The sequence below is a fragment of the Rhipicephalus microplus genome, chromosome 5 (assembly GCF_043290135.1).
Source record: "Rhipicephalus microplus isolate Deutch F79 chromosome 5, USDA_Rmic, whole genome shotgun sequence".
NCBI classification, from domain to species: Eukaryota; Metazoa; Arthropoda; class Arachnida; order Ixodida; family Ixodidae; genus Rhipicephalus; species Rhipicephalus microplus.
In genome coordinates, this window is record NC_134704.1 from 31,378,706 (window position 1) to 31,393,880 (window position 15,175).

Sequence of the window (15,175 nt, forward strand, 5' to 3'; positions counted from 1 at the left end):
AATAAAGTAGTATCGTTTAGCGATTAAAAACAGAGCGTTTCCCTCGCACGCCCAACGAGTGTAATGTGGAAACTTTTTCGAGTCACATAGTGTTCCAAGTGTGTCTTAGTGTTACTAGTTTTCCTTATAGAGCCTCTAATTAAAGGCAAAGTTCTTGGAAATTCGGTAACCCGTACTCGTTTCTGTGTGTTATTTCGTCGGGATCCAGTATCTTTTAATATAGAACTAACGTAGAATTTACACTAACACATTAATGCCACTTGATCTCGAAGTGGCCACTATCAGAAAAGAACATGTCCCGACATCTTGTCAGTGGCAAAAGCTGGCTTCCCTCCTGCTGGCAAGACATTACGAGAGCTTCCACTCCAGCATTTTTTTTTTTAATCCTCCTTGTGTTGAACAGGCTGTTTTGCTTACATGTTGAAATAAGACATCTGACTGTCGACAAATGATGTCGCCCACCGTAAAATCATAGCCTCCGCACTACAGGGACATTAGACGAGTGTTCCCATCCCCCCACCATAAACATAATAGAGCTCAATCTATCACGCTGAGAATGCTCCAAACGGAGTCGTACCCCTCGAAGAGCTTCTCAAGTAAGGTGCATACGGATATGGACCCAACATGCCTAGACTGCGGAAAAGTAAGCTCATTAAAACACACGCTCTCGCAATGCCCTGCGTTGCAGGACTGCTGTCAAGAAGCCTGGTGGACCGCTGCCATCAGCGACCCCAGCCACCACGTCCAGCTCCTGGCTGTTTGGAAGGCCCGTAAGAGGGCAGAAAGGCTAGGCCTCTCCGTCCTAACATGGGTCTAGTCAGGACTCAGGAGTTGGATGTATAAGCATCTCGTCATCTTCCCTCCGGACTAAATAAATGTATTTTCTTCCTCTCTCTCCGAGATAACAATGCGCGTTTCCGTCTCGGAGACCGCATTTTCTTGCTTTTGTTACATGGCGAGTCCACCCCCCCCCCCCCCAACACACACCTTTTTTTTTTCTTCCTTGAAACAGACTGTCGCTTTTCGCGAGTTTTGAAACTTGGCGGGACAAAATGACAATTTTGCTGAGTTGTTCGCCGCGCATCGTTTGAAAACCTGTTTAGTAAAATATGTGAACCAAAAAAGAAAGTTAAGACCTTCTCGCAGAAAACTTTAGCGAGTGTGAATGTTTCGCGAAGGATATTTGGGCCCTCAAATTATGTCTTAGTCAGATAAGTACCACACACAACCCTCTACTTGTTTGCATTGCCCTAGAATAAACCTGCTTCAAAAATCAATAAATTAAAGAACGGGCCAAGGATACCTTGATGATGTATCGCCAAGCTGGGGTCTTCTCCATCTTGTAACAAATTGGAAAGTTAGTGATGGGTGCAAAAAAAAAAATTTGCGAAGAAAAACGCCAACAAATAAAAAAAAGTCATGTAAGAGAGGGAATACACAGAGAGCTGCATTCAAAACTGAATCACTCTGCAGCCTTTTTCATTATAAAGTTTCGATTTCAAAGTGAGTAGAAACATCCAAACAATGGAAAACTCTAATAAAGTAATGTAGCATATAAATCGAAGATAAGGAACTGCCTACATTTACTCATGTAATTTTGGTGAACCAGACATCAGATATATTTTTACAGTCTTTCTGTAGTTTTCACACAGTGGCAGAAGTTACTGCTTACTACATTTAGTTTTGAAATAAATTATTATTGCTGAACTGTATCTATGCTACAGATAAAAAATACATATACAAAATATACCACAATTGTTCAATAACTTTATTACAGACTGTAGATGAGTACATACATATGGAACTCAGTTAACCACATACAGTCCTTTGGTATGAGCTGTGTTCACTTGTATTTCACACATCTCGGAAGGCACATCATACAACAAGCTTGAAACATCACGTGACTTTGATACAAAATTCTTGTAGCTCATGACTAGACACCATTAGGAAAAGGTGAAGAACTGGTGACCTGCTGCACATAACAGCTTGCTTGAGTACCAGGGCCATGGCTGGTGCTGTCCATTGCCTGGCATCAATGCAGTCAGCGGATCTTCCTCACCAACTTTCCACAGCCTCACTACTTTGTCATGTCCCGCTGAGCACAGAGTTTGTTCGGATGCATTGTAGCTTAGGGGCATTTTCAACCCGTTGTTGCAGTGACCATTGAATCTCTGCACAATGTGCTTGTTCCGGGGGTCCACCTAAATAAATGAGAGGCAAAAATGAGAAAAATGCGTGCACATTTAGTCCGTACATTTTTAATAGGCTGCTCCTGTCATAAGCAACATTTCCATTAGTAACTAAAAAGAAGCACATCAAAGTAGGCTACACGGTGTAAGAAAAATGATTTTGGTGTGAACACTCCGCCCCATGGCGTGCACCCGGATAATGTTCGGCACTTTCAATTCCTCCAGCCTCCATGTCGCAGCACCCCCCCCCCCCCTCACGGGACTTTGGCCGATGTACGAATTACAGATCATGAGTTGCGTATGTAGCGTCTACAACGGCATTGCATACGAGAGAACACCCCGGAGGCAACTGCAGCGTGTGCCACACGTAGCGTTTTTCGGACATGAAAAACATGGCTTGTTTTTGTTTTAGTCACCAGCATGCACGGAATTAAAAATAATACAAGAAAAACAAAAACTAAGAGAACGTGTGTCTGCCTCGTCGTGCTTGCTTCCTTTAGGCTGCCACGTCGCAGCGCCCCTTCGCTAGGGCTGGGGAAAAATACTTTGATGTTGCATTGCGATACGATGCAAGATACCCAGAGAAAAAGTATTGGAGATACAGATAGAAGATACTGCTGTTCTATACGATACGATACTTGCCAGCTGTATCTTTGGATACTTCCATACATTTGCAAATTTGTTATAGACCTCCATAATCCAAGTAAGCAAACGTCCGTGCCCAATAAATGACGGCTTAAAAATTTCTGAAATGTGGCCAACTTCATCTCAATGAAACATTTGTTAGCATCTCAAAAAAAGTTTTGTCCCAAAGTAAATTATTTACCTCCATGGAACTTATCAGGATTTGATTTAGCTCTTAACAGGACAGCTCTGCAGACACTTCGCTGACAGCGATTCCTGCTTGTTATTTTTGTAATTGATTGGAGTCGCTGCTGAACTTGCCGACAAACTGGCGGATTGCTTCTAATCACATGAGCTTCAATCAGAAGCCTTCGGATGACGGTGTGAATACCGGTGGGTAGTTCCAGCTTGTCCAAAAAAGATGGTTGTGCAATACCAAATCACTGGTATACAGCAGCAACAAGGCCAGTAGCGTCATTTTTGTGGAACATTAATGTATGTAGGATGGTCTACATAGAGTGCATAAAACTGCTATTACTTGTTTTGCTTATTTGCCAGCGTAAACCATTCTTTATCAACACACTCAATAACGTGCAATCTATTTTCGTGAGCGAGAGGACATGTACACATCAGAAATGCCTCTGATTTATTGTATTGTCACTTGACTATGAAGAAAGCAGCAGTCACTCTGGTAGAAATGAAACTGACTAATGAGCTGACTTGTGCCTAGAAAACTGAGTAATTATAAGTACAAGCAAAGTGCCCTGTGCTCTAATAGTAGTGTTGTGATCATCCCCCGTGCCTTGGCCCCGCTTAGGACGCGTGTAAGGATTCGGACTTTACCGCGCTTTCTAAAAGCAAGAGCACAGCGAATGCTTTAGGTCCACCAGCTCGCCTCAAGCCCTTTGGGCCCGCACGGACGACGGATTACCAGGAAAGACCTGTTTTGCTGTCTGGGCTGTCTAGAAAGTCTGGTCCCATGTGCGTTGTTGAAGTCATCGGAATGCACCTGACAATGAATCGAGTGCTGGAGGAACTGGAGTGCCTTTCGGGTGTTTTTTTTCCTGCGCACCACAAACTGCCTGGCAGCAAGGCCTCCTCCATGAGTCATCCTTAATTGAACATTGCCAAACCAGAGGGATCGACTCTGGGCATTAGTTCAAGGTCAATGCACCATGCCAGCTGTGCTGTATGTTGTGTGTGTACTGCCTCCTCCATAGTAGACGATCGGTGCGTGCCTTTCCCCCTTTCCTGGAAGGGGTCGTGACTGCCTCTTTGTGAAAGCAGTAAAAGACGACAATCCAATTGGAAGTTCTGGACTCCATTGTCTTCCCTCAAAAGGAATCTTGGGAAGACGGGAGGGTATAAAATGCAAGTGCAGAGACGCTCGTGGCTGCTCTTCCTTTTTGTCATGTATCACGCTACTTAACCATGTAAATACTGCAAATAAATGTTTCCGGTTTTCAGCCCCGTCTCCTCGGTTCGTCTTTGCCCTGACGCTTCGATGGCTCCAGGTCCCGACTAAAGTACCCCAGTCGCAACAGCAGCAATAAGTGTCATCGGCCTTTGGTAATCTGATCAGCAGAATGCGTCTTGTATTAATACAGCATTAATCCCGCCTACCAGTATTGTCTCTGATGAAGGCGTAAGCTCATAAACAAACAAAAGTATGCATACTGCACATAATCTAAACAATAATTGTTCTGTTTTTACATCCCGAAACTAGGATATGATCATGAGGACAGCCAAAGTGTAAAGCTCCGGAAATTTCGACCATGTGGTGTTTCTTAACATGGTACCAAATCTAAGTACATATGCCTCCCGCATTTCACCTCCATTGACATTTGGCCGCCGCAGCAGGATTAGTGTGTAATTTAAGCAGCACAATCTGAGACAATCTCGAAGTTAACGAAACACTGCGAGCGGCTTGCGCCGAGCAGTCATAAGTTTTTTGTGACGTAGACCCAAACACACCCAAATGAAAAAAAAAAGAGTGCTTGCAGCATATTTGTATAAAAGAATTATAACTAAAAAGAAGAGCTGTTGTTTCAGGTATTCGTGGTGAATAAGTTCAGATGCATGACACAGGTGGTGCCCCTAATACCTATGGCAATAACGCATGATGTATCATCAAGTTACCTATTAAGAAAAGAAAATAATAAAAAATAAAATCTGCGCATACAAAAATTTATCTCAAATGGCTCATTGAGACGTTCATAAGAAAATGAACCATTTGACATTACAATGTTTTTCCAATCCTCTTTTTGAGATTTTAAGATGGCTCCTAATTATTCTCATTATTATGATGCGAACTCTATTATGTCATTGCACCAAGTAATAAGGAAAATGTTTGGTGCTGTATATTCAAAGGACGCCCACATAATGACATATTTGTTTCCCGAATCCCCTTGACAGAAGAGCTAACTCAAGTGAATATAACTGTGTAAGAAGCAAAAATAAAGTAGACAAAGTTAAGAATAATACAGAGGGATTATTTTGGCTGTACTTTACAGAAGGCGTATCACATTCACATGACCGAAAAGAAAAATCAGTACAGAGCACTAGGTGATGCAAGGCAAAGCAAGGACAACTGAGAAAGCACATGTGCTAACAATCATAATAAAACTTCAAGGGATTTTTGAATATAAACAGCAGGAAGAAAGTGGCATGGTAATACAGAATACAATTCGGTAATTTTAGAATATAATTTGTTCATGCTTTTGCCGACAAAACCAGGATGGCTGATGCAAACATATTCAAAATCTGTGATGTTAGGGTCAAGCTGTTGTAATAGGTCGAAGACAGTGCCACCACTGCTACTCAGTTTTTCTTTCTGCCTCTTCTCATCATAAAACTGTTCTTTTCTTTTCATTACAAAAGGGTTGCGTGCTAATACGATTGGATGTATCTTTCTTTTAAAAGTCTCTTTAATATGCAGTGAGCGGCGGTATGGTTCTTGAGAGTTCATTCAGCTCCTTCTAAGTGGCCACCTGCACACTACAGTCATTCGGAACAGCACATACAAATTAGGGATCCCCCCCCCCCCCCCACACACACACCCTCAGAAACAAATATTGTTGGCTACGCCTCAGCTGCGCACCATCCGATGACGAAGACACTTCTTTTGTATAAAATATTCAATACAAGCATATATTCATTATATGAATATATAAACGAAAGCTTCACTCTCACTTTATTACAACTTACAACTGACGATGTCACATAGATATGTTTGGTTGATAATGTTTGATGTTTTGTGGCGCAAGGGCCATTTGATGGCCAAAGAGCACCAGTTCATGAGACAAGAGATGTGAACAATGATTGTGATTAGCGGCTGTATAGGGGCCTTAAAATTCCTCGCCCTAAGGCGGGTAAAAACATAGAAGTAATAAAATCATGACCATGCCGTGAAAAGTGTGTCATGTTAATGGAATGCAAAAGTTTGTGATAATAAAAAACAATGATGGACATGTATGGCATAAGCACTAATGCCTCGATCATTCACACCCTTGCATTCAAGAGCCGTGAGGCAAGTGCTTTGTTGAGTATAGCCACCGCAGCAGAGACCTCTCTGGAGAGCTCGTGCTACGGATTGATCGGGTATATGATATGAAAGCTACGAACGTCTTTCATAAAAGCTAACAATGATTTATGTGTGAAAAGTGGTTCCCTACCGACGAACATTGCAAGATGAAGTGGTATCTGTTGTCGGTAAGGTCGTGGAAAGTGTTGTCTTCTTAGCGTGTCTTATTCTTTGCATTGGATCAGAACGTGGAGTACGGTGAGCGCTTCTCCACATCTATCACACAAAGGTGGATCGCTACCAGACAAAAGAAATGAATGTGTAGTATATGTATGTCCTGTTCTTAACTTTGCAAGTATTACTTCGGTGTGGCGTGATTTTGATACTGGCGGCCAATGGCCAAGTTGCAGCTTGATGACATGCAATTTATTACCTGTGTGTGTGACCCATGTGCTCTGCCAATAAACCCTGAGCTTTCGTTTTAGAAAGGTTCAAGTCGAGTGCAGGAACTGGTGTCGATGTATTGGCAGCGGTTTTGCTGGCGGATCCAGCTAGCTCGACCACCAGAATGTTGCCTTGTATTTCGCGGTGTTCTGGCACCCAGCAGACTACAACATGCTGCTTGGATGAGCACACTGTGCATAGGAGTGAATTAAGCGAGACAAGGACAGATTTTTTGTGCTTTTTAGGTGTTCAGAGCTTTTACTACGCTTAGATAATCTGTATATATTATTGTTTCTGTAGTTTTATTTGTTTAATGTGTTTAACAGCTGCAAATATCGCATAAGCTTTGCCGGTGAAAATGCTTGTATGAGAGTGCAGGACGCCAGCTTTTGAAAAAGATAGGCCAACGGCTGCGTATGAGACAGAAGTGTCGGACTTTGAAGCATACGTAAAGAATTCAGGACATGTGTATTTATGTTGTAGTTCTAAGAAGTATGTCTGAATATGTGCAATTGGCGCATGCTTCATAACCTATAAGAAAAAGACGTCGCAATCTATCGCCTGCCACTGCCACGGTGGCAGACATATTGCGGGAGCCATCAAACGGTGCTCAAGTGGCACACCGGTTTCCTTCACTAGGCCCCTCCCATGGAGTGAGTAAGGCTATCTCAGAGAAGGTCGTTTCTCAAACACAGCAAGGCTTGACATGTCATCAATTGCGGAATGTGATGGGTGATCTTTGTCTGCATTTACATTAAGATAATATTTAAAAGACATGTAACATCTCTGTAAGTGGAGCGACCATTCATTCGATTCTACGTACAGGCTTTCACGGGGCCAGTGCAAAAAGCACCCATAGAGAGGCAGATGCCTAGATGATGAACAAGGTCAAGCATTTTAAGGGCAGTAGGTGTCGCAGACTGATATGCTATTGCCCCGTAATATAGGCGGGTACGTACGAGGCTTTTATACAAATTCATTAAATACTTCTTGTCGCTTCCCCACTTAGTGCGTGACAACACTTTTAGAACATTCATAGCTTTTATGCACTTGTTTTTTAAATATTTGATATGTGGTATGTAGGTTAGCTTGGTGTCCAAGATTAGGCCCAAGAATTTGTGTTCAGTATTAACAGAAAGACGTTGCCCATGCAGTTGAATATAGGGTTCCAATTGAATGCCTCTTTTTCTGGAGAACAAGACACACATGCTTTTCTGTGCATTCAGTCGAAACCTGTTTTATTCTGCCCAATTGGAGAATTTGTTCAAACTAGGCTGAACCTGCCGCTCACACACAGCCAGATTACAAGACTTAAAACCAAGCTGGACGTCGACAACATATGTACAATAAAACATATTGCCAGGAATGGACAAGCGCAAAGAACTCATTTTGATAATAAAAAGTGTGCAACTAAGTACACCGCCTTGCGGCACACCTGTTTCTTGGACAAATGTTTGAGAAAGAACGCTGCCCACTCAAACGCGGAATGTCCGGTTTGACAAGTAACTTTTCATTAGAGTAAAAATTCTGCCACTCACGCCAAGGTGAAACAGGTCTTTTAATATTCTAAAGCGCCATGTTGTATCATAAGCCTTTTCGATGTCAAGGAACACAAAAAGTATTGCTTGTGGACGAAAGCATCTCTGACCTGTGCCTCAATACGAACATGGTGGTCAGTGGTGGATTTCCCCTCTTGAAACCCGCACTGAAACGGGTCGAGCATATTGTTTGTTTCAAGGAAACGTACAAGTCGGCAGTTTATCATTTTTTCTATAAGTTTGCACAGGCAGCTTGTAGGCGCAATAGGCCTATAACTCGAAACTGAAGCAGGGTCCTTGCCCTGTTTCAATATGGAAATAACAATAGCCTCTTTCCAGGAAGCAGGGATAGCGCCAGAGAACCAGATAGCATTGTACAAACAAAGTAACGTTTTTTGCATTTTGTTCGGTAGGTTTTTAACATTTCGTAAACCACACGATCAGAACCTGGAGCGGAATCACTGCAGAAGTTCAGTGATGTTTCGAGCTCAGCTAAGCTGAAAGCTTGGTTATACCCCTCTTATTTTGTACATTTGTGTTCGAGTTTTTGCTTTTCTATTTTTTGTTCTGTATTATAGGGAAGCACCAGTATAGTGAGACGAGCTGGACACCCGTTCGAAGTGTGCACCGAGGAAATTCGCCTGATCTTCCAAGGTGTCACCCTGAGTGTTTATAAGTGGGAGTGTGTGTACTTGTCTTCCTGCTACCCTACCAACCATGTTCCAGACTTTTGCCTCCTGTGTATATGAGTTGATCCCTGATAAAAACTTCTGCCAACTTTCTTTTCTGGCCTGCCAACGCGTTCTCCTGGCCTGAGACTTCATTTTCTTAAAGATTTCAAGATTTTCGGCTGTCGGTGAGTTCCAAAGCAGCCTCCACGCTTTGTCTTGCTGCTTGCACGTATTTCGCCACTCAGAGTTCTACCATGGCACACGTCGTTCTCCAGGGTGTCCATTCGTTTGTGGGATGCATTCTGTAGCTGCATCAATCAGAAATGCTGTGAAGTAGTTTACAGCCGCATCAATGCTTGAAGTGCATATGTCGCGCCAACTTAAATGAGTGATGGTATAAAACTGTTCCCAGTTGGCTTTGCTTAATAGCCATTTGGGAACCTGTGGCAGCATCCAGTTGATGTAGGTGTGCTCAAAACTATGAAAAAATGGTCACTTCCGTAGGGATTCGTGATGACTTTCCAGTGAAGTAGAGGCACAAGCAGAGACACTATGCTTAGGTCTATGGAGGAATAGGTATTGTTAACGAGGTTATAATAGATTTGTTCTTTTTGATTCAGGAGACTTGCGCTGGAAGAGAGAAGAAACTGTTCTATCAGTCGACCTCGGGCGTCACAACGAGAGTCGCCCCATGGCTTTCTAGACGCATTCAAGTCTCCAAGGAGAACAAAAGGTTCTGGAAGTTCATCGATTAAGGACTGGAAGTCATGTTTTTGCAGCTGATAGCTCGGAGGTACATAAAGAGTACAAATCGTGATCAGTTTGTCGAAAAGCACAGCTCGAATCGCCACTGCCTCAAGGGATGTTTGGAGTTGAAAGTGTGTGCGTACAATCTTTTGATTCACTATAATGGCAACACCTCCTGATGATGTCACGGCATCATTCCGGTTCTTTCAGGAAAATGGCGTATTTACGTAGAAGTTGGTGTGTCTTGGATTTAAGTGTGTTTCTTGTAAACACACCACTTTTGGCGAGTGTTCGTGTAAGAGTTCTTGGATATCGTCACTGTTCCTAGAAGGCCCCTGTCATTCCATTGTATTATTTGAGTGTTCATGGTGGAAGTAATGTAGTGCTGAGTACTAAGAACAAGTGGCTGTTTCGGTGGGAAGTTTCATTTTAAGTAACAGGTCCGTCACCAGGCCCCATTATGTGCTTTTTTTTTTTTTCGACGCGCTCTAAGGAGCCACGACGCTCTTTCGGCACCAAGGGTACCGACGTATTTATTGCCTCCTCGGAGGCACTGGACGTCCGCGCCTGCGAGTTGGTTGTTCAAATTCCGGACCTCGGCTGGTGAGGCGAGGCCTTGAGACCCTGGAGTCTCCTGTCTCGGTTAGGGAGTAGGCGTAGTAGTCTGGACTACAGCCGCCTTGGGGGCAGGTGCCACAACCACCGGCTCGGTATGTGCGGGCCGAGGGAGTGGCGAGGGCTGGTGCGGCGGTGCCCCCTGACACACCGCGTCAGCATATGTTGGGCCATAGAATAGTGAGACCCTTTTCCTTGCTTCCTTAAAAGAAATGTTTTCTTTCACCTTCAGCGTTATCCCTTTTTCTTCCAGTATGGACACGAACGTGAATATGCAGCATGTTTTCCGTCACAGTTTACACAGTGCGGCTGCTCTTTGCAATTCTCAGACACGTGGCCCAGGACTCCACATTGTGCACAGGTCTGGCGACCACGACAGCTTTTAGAGCCATGGCCATACCTCGGACATTGGAAGCAACGAAGGGGGTTTGGTATGTATGGCCTGAGAGAGGTCTTCGTGTACCCTGTTTGAATGGTTTCTGGCAATTTACTAGACGCAAACGTGAGTATCAGGTGTTTGGTTGGTGTTTCCTTGTTGTTTATTATGGTGACAATTCTCTGTACATTGGTCACATTTTGACTTCCACTTCTCCGAAAGTTCAGTCTCTGTCAGGTCAAGTAAGTTCGTGTCAGATACCACTCCATGAGTTGTGTTCATTGATCTGTGTGGTGTTATGGTTATCGGTATGTCACCGAAAGCTGAGAGACGGTCTAGCTTTTCAAATTGTTCTTTGTCTCGAATTTCGAGGAGAAGGTCTCCACTAGCCATTTTGGTTACCTTGTATTCAGTGCCAAGAGTTTCGGTAAGACATTTAGCAACTACGAAGGGAGAGACGGTCCTGGCTTGCTTTCTAGTTTTCATACAGTGAATGACATGAAAGTGAGGAAATGTTTCGATTGGCCTGTTGAAAAAGTGTATGTCATCGGTGCGTACCCGCTTCAAGCCGATACGATTGGTAACTAAAGGGAATGCTCTATGCATGCCGGTTTTATTTTTATTCAACAGTGTTGGTGACCGCCCACCATGGAGCCCAACGAGGGGATGCTGCAAGTTTGCAGACGCTGAAAGCTTGCAGACGTCAACCGTACAACACTGCTATAACCCAATGCGCTTAGGCCAAGGTACGCTATTTGCACAGGGTTAACCCTAGCCACCAAGAAGTAAACAGATGAGAGTAGAAGACGGGACAGATAAAAAGTGAGAGATAAAGACAAAGATGTAAGGAGGGAGAGACTGGAAAAGGCGACTGCCAATTTCCCCTGGGTGGGTCAGGCCAGGGTGCCGTCTAGGTGAAGCCGGGGCCAAAGGCGTGTGTTGCCTCTGCCGAGGGGCCTAAAGGTCCTATCACCCGGCGTCCACTCAACCCCCAGGATCCCCTTTCTCCCAGACACTGCAAAGCTACATATGTTTGGTACGTCTAAGGTAAACTGAATTCCTTCTAGTCTACTGTATACTGGGAAGAAAAAGAAATGTGTAGATAAAAAATCATAATACAAATGCCAGTACACATGAGAGATTCTGGAATCATATTCAAGAAACACATAGACACTGATGCACTTCTTTGCCATAATTAGTAGTAGTAACTACAGACATGGGGGACAGTAACCCGACAAATACATAATACACAACTCACCAGGACCAGGTTTCCATCGTAGGCACTTGCAATCATCGTCAGGCTAGGGCCAATCACTCTAAGGGACACCACACCACGATGAACAGGAATCACAAAAGTGGGACCTAAACGTGGTCGGTCGCGCAAGTCAAAGCACATCACATTACCACGGTGTGTTCCCGCAAAGAGAAGGTTGCCGTCTTCACTAAACTCCACACTGAGTGCGCGTTCACGGGTAATCACCAGCGAGCTCTTCATTGCAGCCTCCCGAATTCGCAGATGGCCTACATATTTTTCCATGCCAGCAGCAAAGGCCCGCCTTCCAGTTGACATGGCACAGCTATATATAGTATTATAAAAGGCAGCCCACACTCCTCGTAGTTCTCCGCCATTGATGGAGAACAACTTCATGGTACTTCCAAAGCCTGTCATGAAGTCTGAGGGAACATATGCACAAAGTGTGTAGGTTGTTCCGTCAGGTTGACGACAAACACTGATGTCCATCACCTGAAATGAAAGTGCAAATGTAAAATACACTAACACTGAAATGCAAATAAGGCAAAAGTTCAGGGGGAAAATGGAAGCATGAAGCGATGAAAGATCCTTCATTAGTGATACCCCATGATCATGGGTGTTTCACCACTTAAAAGTTGACACATGCACAAGAGCAAACATACATTTGTACCTGCTGTTCACATGCACTGATTAGTAGGAAATTTGTACTTGGCTCTCTTGGACGATACATTGTTTGTGTATGCTATTTGCCCCTATACTTCTCTAAAGCACTGTCCCTTTGCACCAAGCATGTACCAACCAGAATAAGAGAGTGTGCTTTTATATCCAAATATTAAAAATTATGCGCGCTACTAAAAGACATCTCCAGGACATCAACACTACAATTATTTGAACCTACAAAAAACCTAGACGTGTAGTGTATGTTTTCAATGTAAACTGCACTTCTGTGACTGCATGGCTCAAAAGGTTGGTGAAATCGTGCTGATAGCACGTGTGCTGCTGCATCATGAGTGACATTTGTGACTGCCAGTTTACATTCACGCTACACTTCATTGCCACAATAAACATTACCTAGATAAAGCAGGCGATGCCTTTTGTAATTGTTTACTTTGTGCGCTCCACATGCTAAATTTATCGTTTTCGTCAAACACGTGTGTGGAAGAATTACCTTATGTGCTAGATTTGAGGCGATTGTTTTCCAGCGGTCATTCGTCGAGCTGGCGAGGTCGACAAAACGGAGGTCGTAGCCGCGACGGCCGTCTCCATTTTCAGTGGCCCACGCGCCGACGCACAATGCTGTATCCGAATCCCGCAGTCCCGAAAGGTAGGTGCATTCGCCACCGCTCCCAATCTCTGCCTGCACGGTGCCTTTGAGCGACGCCATGCGCACGCGTTGCACTGATGCAGCAAACTTGCTGTACGGTAGCAGTCCAATCTGCATGCGACTCAGACTCCGAGGCAGAGCGGTGTTGCCGCTGCGCTGAAGACTCGCTTTGACGACTTCTCGGCACTTCTTTTCCGACAGCTTGGCATCGATGGATGCCATCGTGAGCGGGTTGTGCCTGTTCTGGCCAGGCGTGACTCGAAAGTAGCGCCGTTGAGAGGCGTCGTAATAGAAGCCCGGCAAATGAAACGCATCGTCCTGCCCGTTGTCACCTCCCGACGAAGTAGCGCTGTCCAGCTGATCACCGTGCCTGCCACGGCGTCGTTGGCGTTGCCGACTGCCTCTCATTCTCTGTCCGTCCCTGCACAGCTGCAAAGGTGTATTTGATCTAACACAAGACGCTTTGCCAGCGAACGCAGTACTACACACACGGAACGCTGTGCGGCTGCGCTTGCCAAAGAACACCCCACAGAAGTGGTGGCGGTAGTGGTTAGAAGAGGAACAAGGCACCTAATTTCCGCAGCCCGGTTGGGAGCACGGCGCAGTGCCTCCTACAGAAGTACAGAACCACAGAACCAGGTGTTCCGTGACAGAACCACGGTGCGCAGAACATAGTACACAACACCTCGCTTGCTCTATATTGGAACTGGATTTGACTTGACTTGGATTTTACTCATTGTGATCCACCGCTGTAGCACCACCCCCCCCCTCTACAGTGTACTGGAACCCCTTCTAGTACACTGTACCCTTAATAAACGCTTCCTCTAAAAAGATGCCTGCGACTTGATACAAAAAGCTGGTTCCCGGCTTTCTCATGTTTTTTTTTTGTTCTCTCCTCTGCTCTCTCAATAAATGGATGGATAAATGTGGCTCTACCCTTTAGATCGGGCGGCGGCTAATGCCAGCTAGCCGTAATACTTAGTTAACTAACCACTAAATTTATCTTTTTTTCCCCTTTAAATAGTGAAGTTTAGGACTGGTACTTTGAAGTGAAATAATTATTTTCACTCGTGCATTCCCTTTAGCCACCAATCAGATAACCTTCTAGTTAATTCTACCCGCTTAAAGTCTATTTTGCCCTCCCTGTCCCTAAACCCCAGTGCTTTGAAGAACTCTGCGCCATCATCCTGAACTATAGGGTGAAGTCTTTACAGAACAATATCAAGTGTTCGACAGTTTCCTCCTCCTCTCCACATGCACTGCATACCGTGTCTACCCCTTCGTATTTGGCCCGATATGTCTTGGTTCGCAATACTCCCGTCCTGGCCTCAAACAGTATACCCCGAGTATTATCATAGATTCTTTCCTTGGCAATTTCCTGCTTAAAAGCTTGATAGATCTCTAGTGCGGACTTCTTAATCATGCCAACTCTCCACATGTAAGTCTCCGTTTCCTTCACTTTCTTCTTAACCAATAATTTTTTTTGGTTTGGCCACCTGCTGTTTTCTGAGTACTTACCCACGTGTATTTACCAGTCAATTTCCTAGTTCGCTTCCTCCATTTTGTATCGACATTCTTCATGTACAAGTATAGCTGAAAACCTTCCTAGCCCAACGCTCTTCCCCCATTTCTCCCATTCAGCTTTGAGCGCTCGCTGCGGCGGTTGCTTTAAGCCTTGCTGCCTCTGAGGTTAAAACAATGTCTATTGGCGTCTCGGAGGCAACACAATGTGTCTTTGTGATGACGCCACTGTTGAATCGAGCAAAAAAAAGTAGTGTTGTCTGCGAGCGCTCTTTGCGGAGAAAGCACCAAACTACAAGGAACCTCCCGTGCTCATGGCAAAGCGCGTGATGTCGCAGGCATCTTTTTAGA

The 15,175-nt window shown here is 44.4% G+C and overlaps 2 protein-coding genes across 2 annotated transcripts in view; one reads left to right on the top strand and one right to left on the bottom strand.

The window, feature by feature from the left end:
* The window catches only part of LOC142817717 (uncharacterized), a 146,366-nt gene that overhangs the window by 11,240 nt on the left and 119,951 nt on the right, over window positions 1–15,175 (top strand). The window lies entirely within an intron of this gene.
* Window positions 1,754–14,015, bottom strand: LOC119174761 (DDB1- and CUL4-associated factor 4). Its single transcript, XM_037425806.2, has 3 exons — window positions 13,148–14,015; window positions 11,986–12,471; window positions 1,754–2,201 (listed from the first exon to the last, which is right to left on the bottom strand). The coding sequence occupies exons 1-3, from the start codon at window positions 13,709–13,711 to the stop codon at window positions 1,944–1,946; spliced, it is 1,308 nt and encodes a 435-aa protein (XP_037281703.2). The 5' UTR covers window positions 13,712–14,015; the 3' UTR covers window positions 1,754–1,943.

Bases quoted from the DNA above. Each gene is read 5' to 3' on its own strand.
- LOC119174761 (XM_037425806.2), bottom strand. From the start codon at position 13,711: ATGAGAGGCAGTCGGCAACGCCAACGACGCCGTGGCAGGCACGGTGAT. The intron at 12,472-13,147 runs GTAATTCTTCCA...CTTTCATTTCAG, and splicing joins CCTCAAATCTAGCACATAAG to GTGATGGACATCAGTGTTTG. The intron at 2,202-11,985 runs GTGAGTTGTGTA...TCATTTATTTAG, and splicing joins ACGATGGAAACCTGGTCCTG to GTGGACCCCCGGAACAAGCA.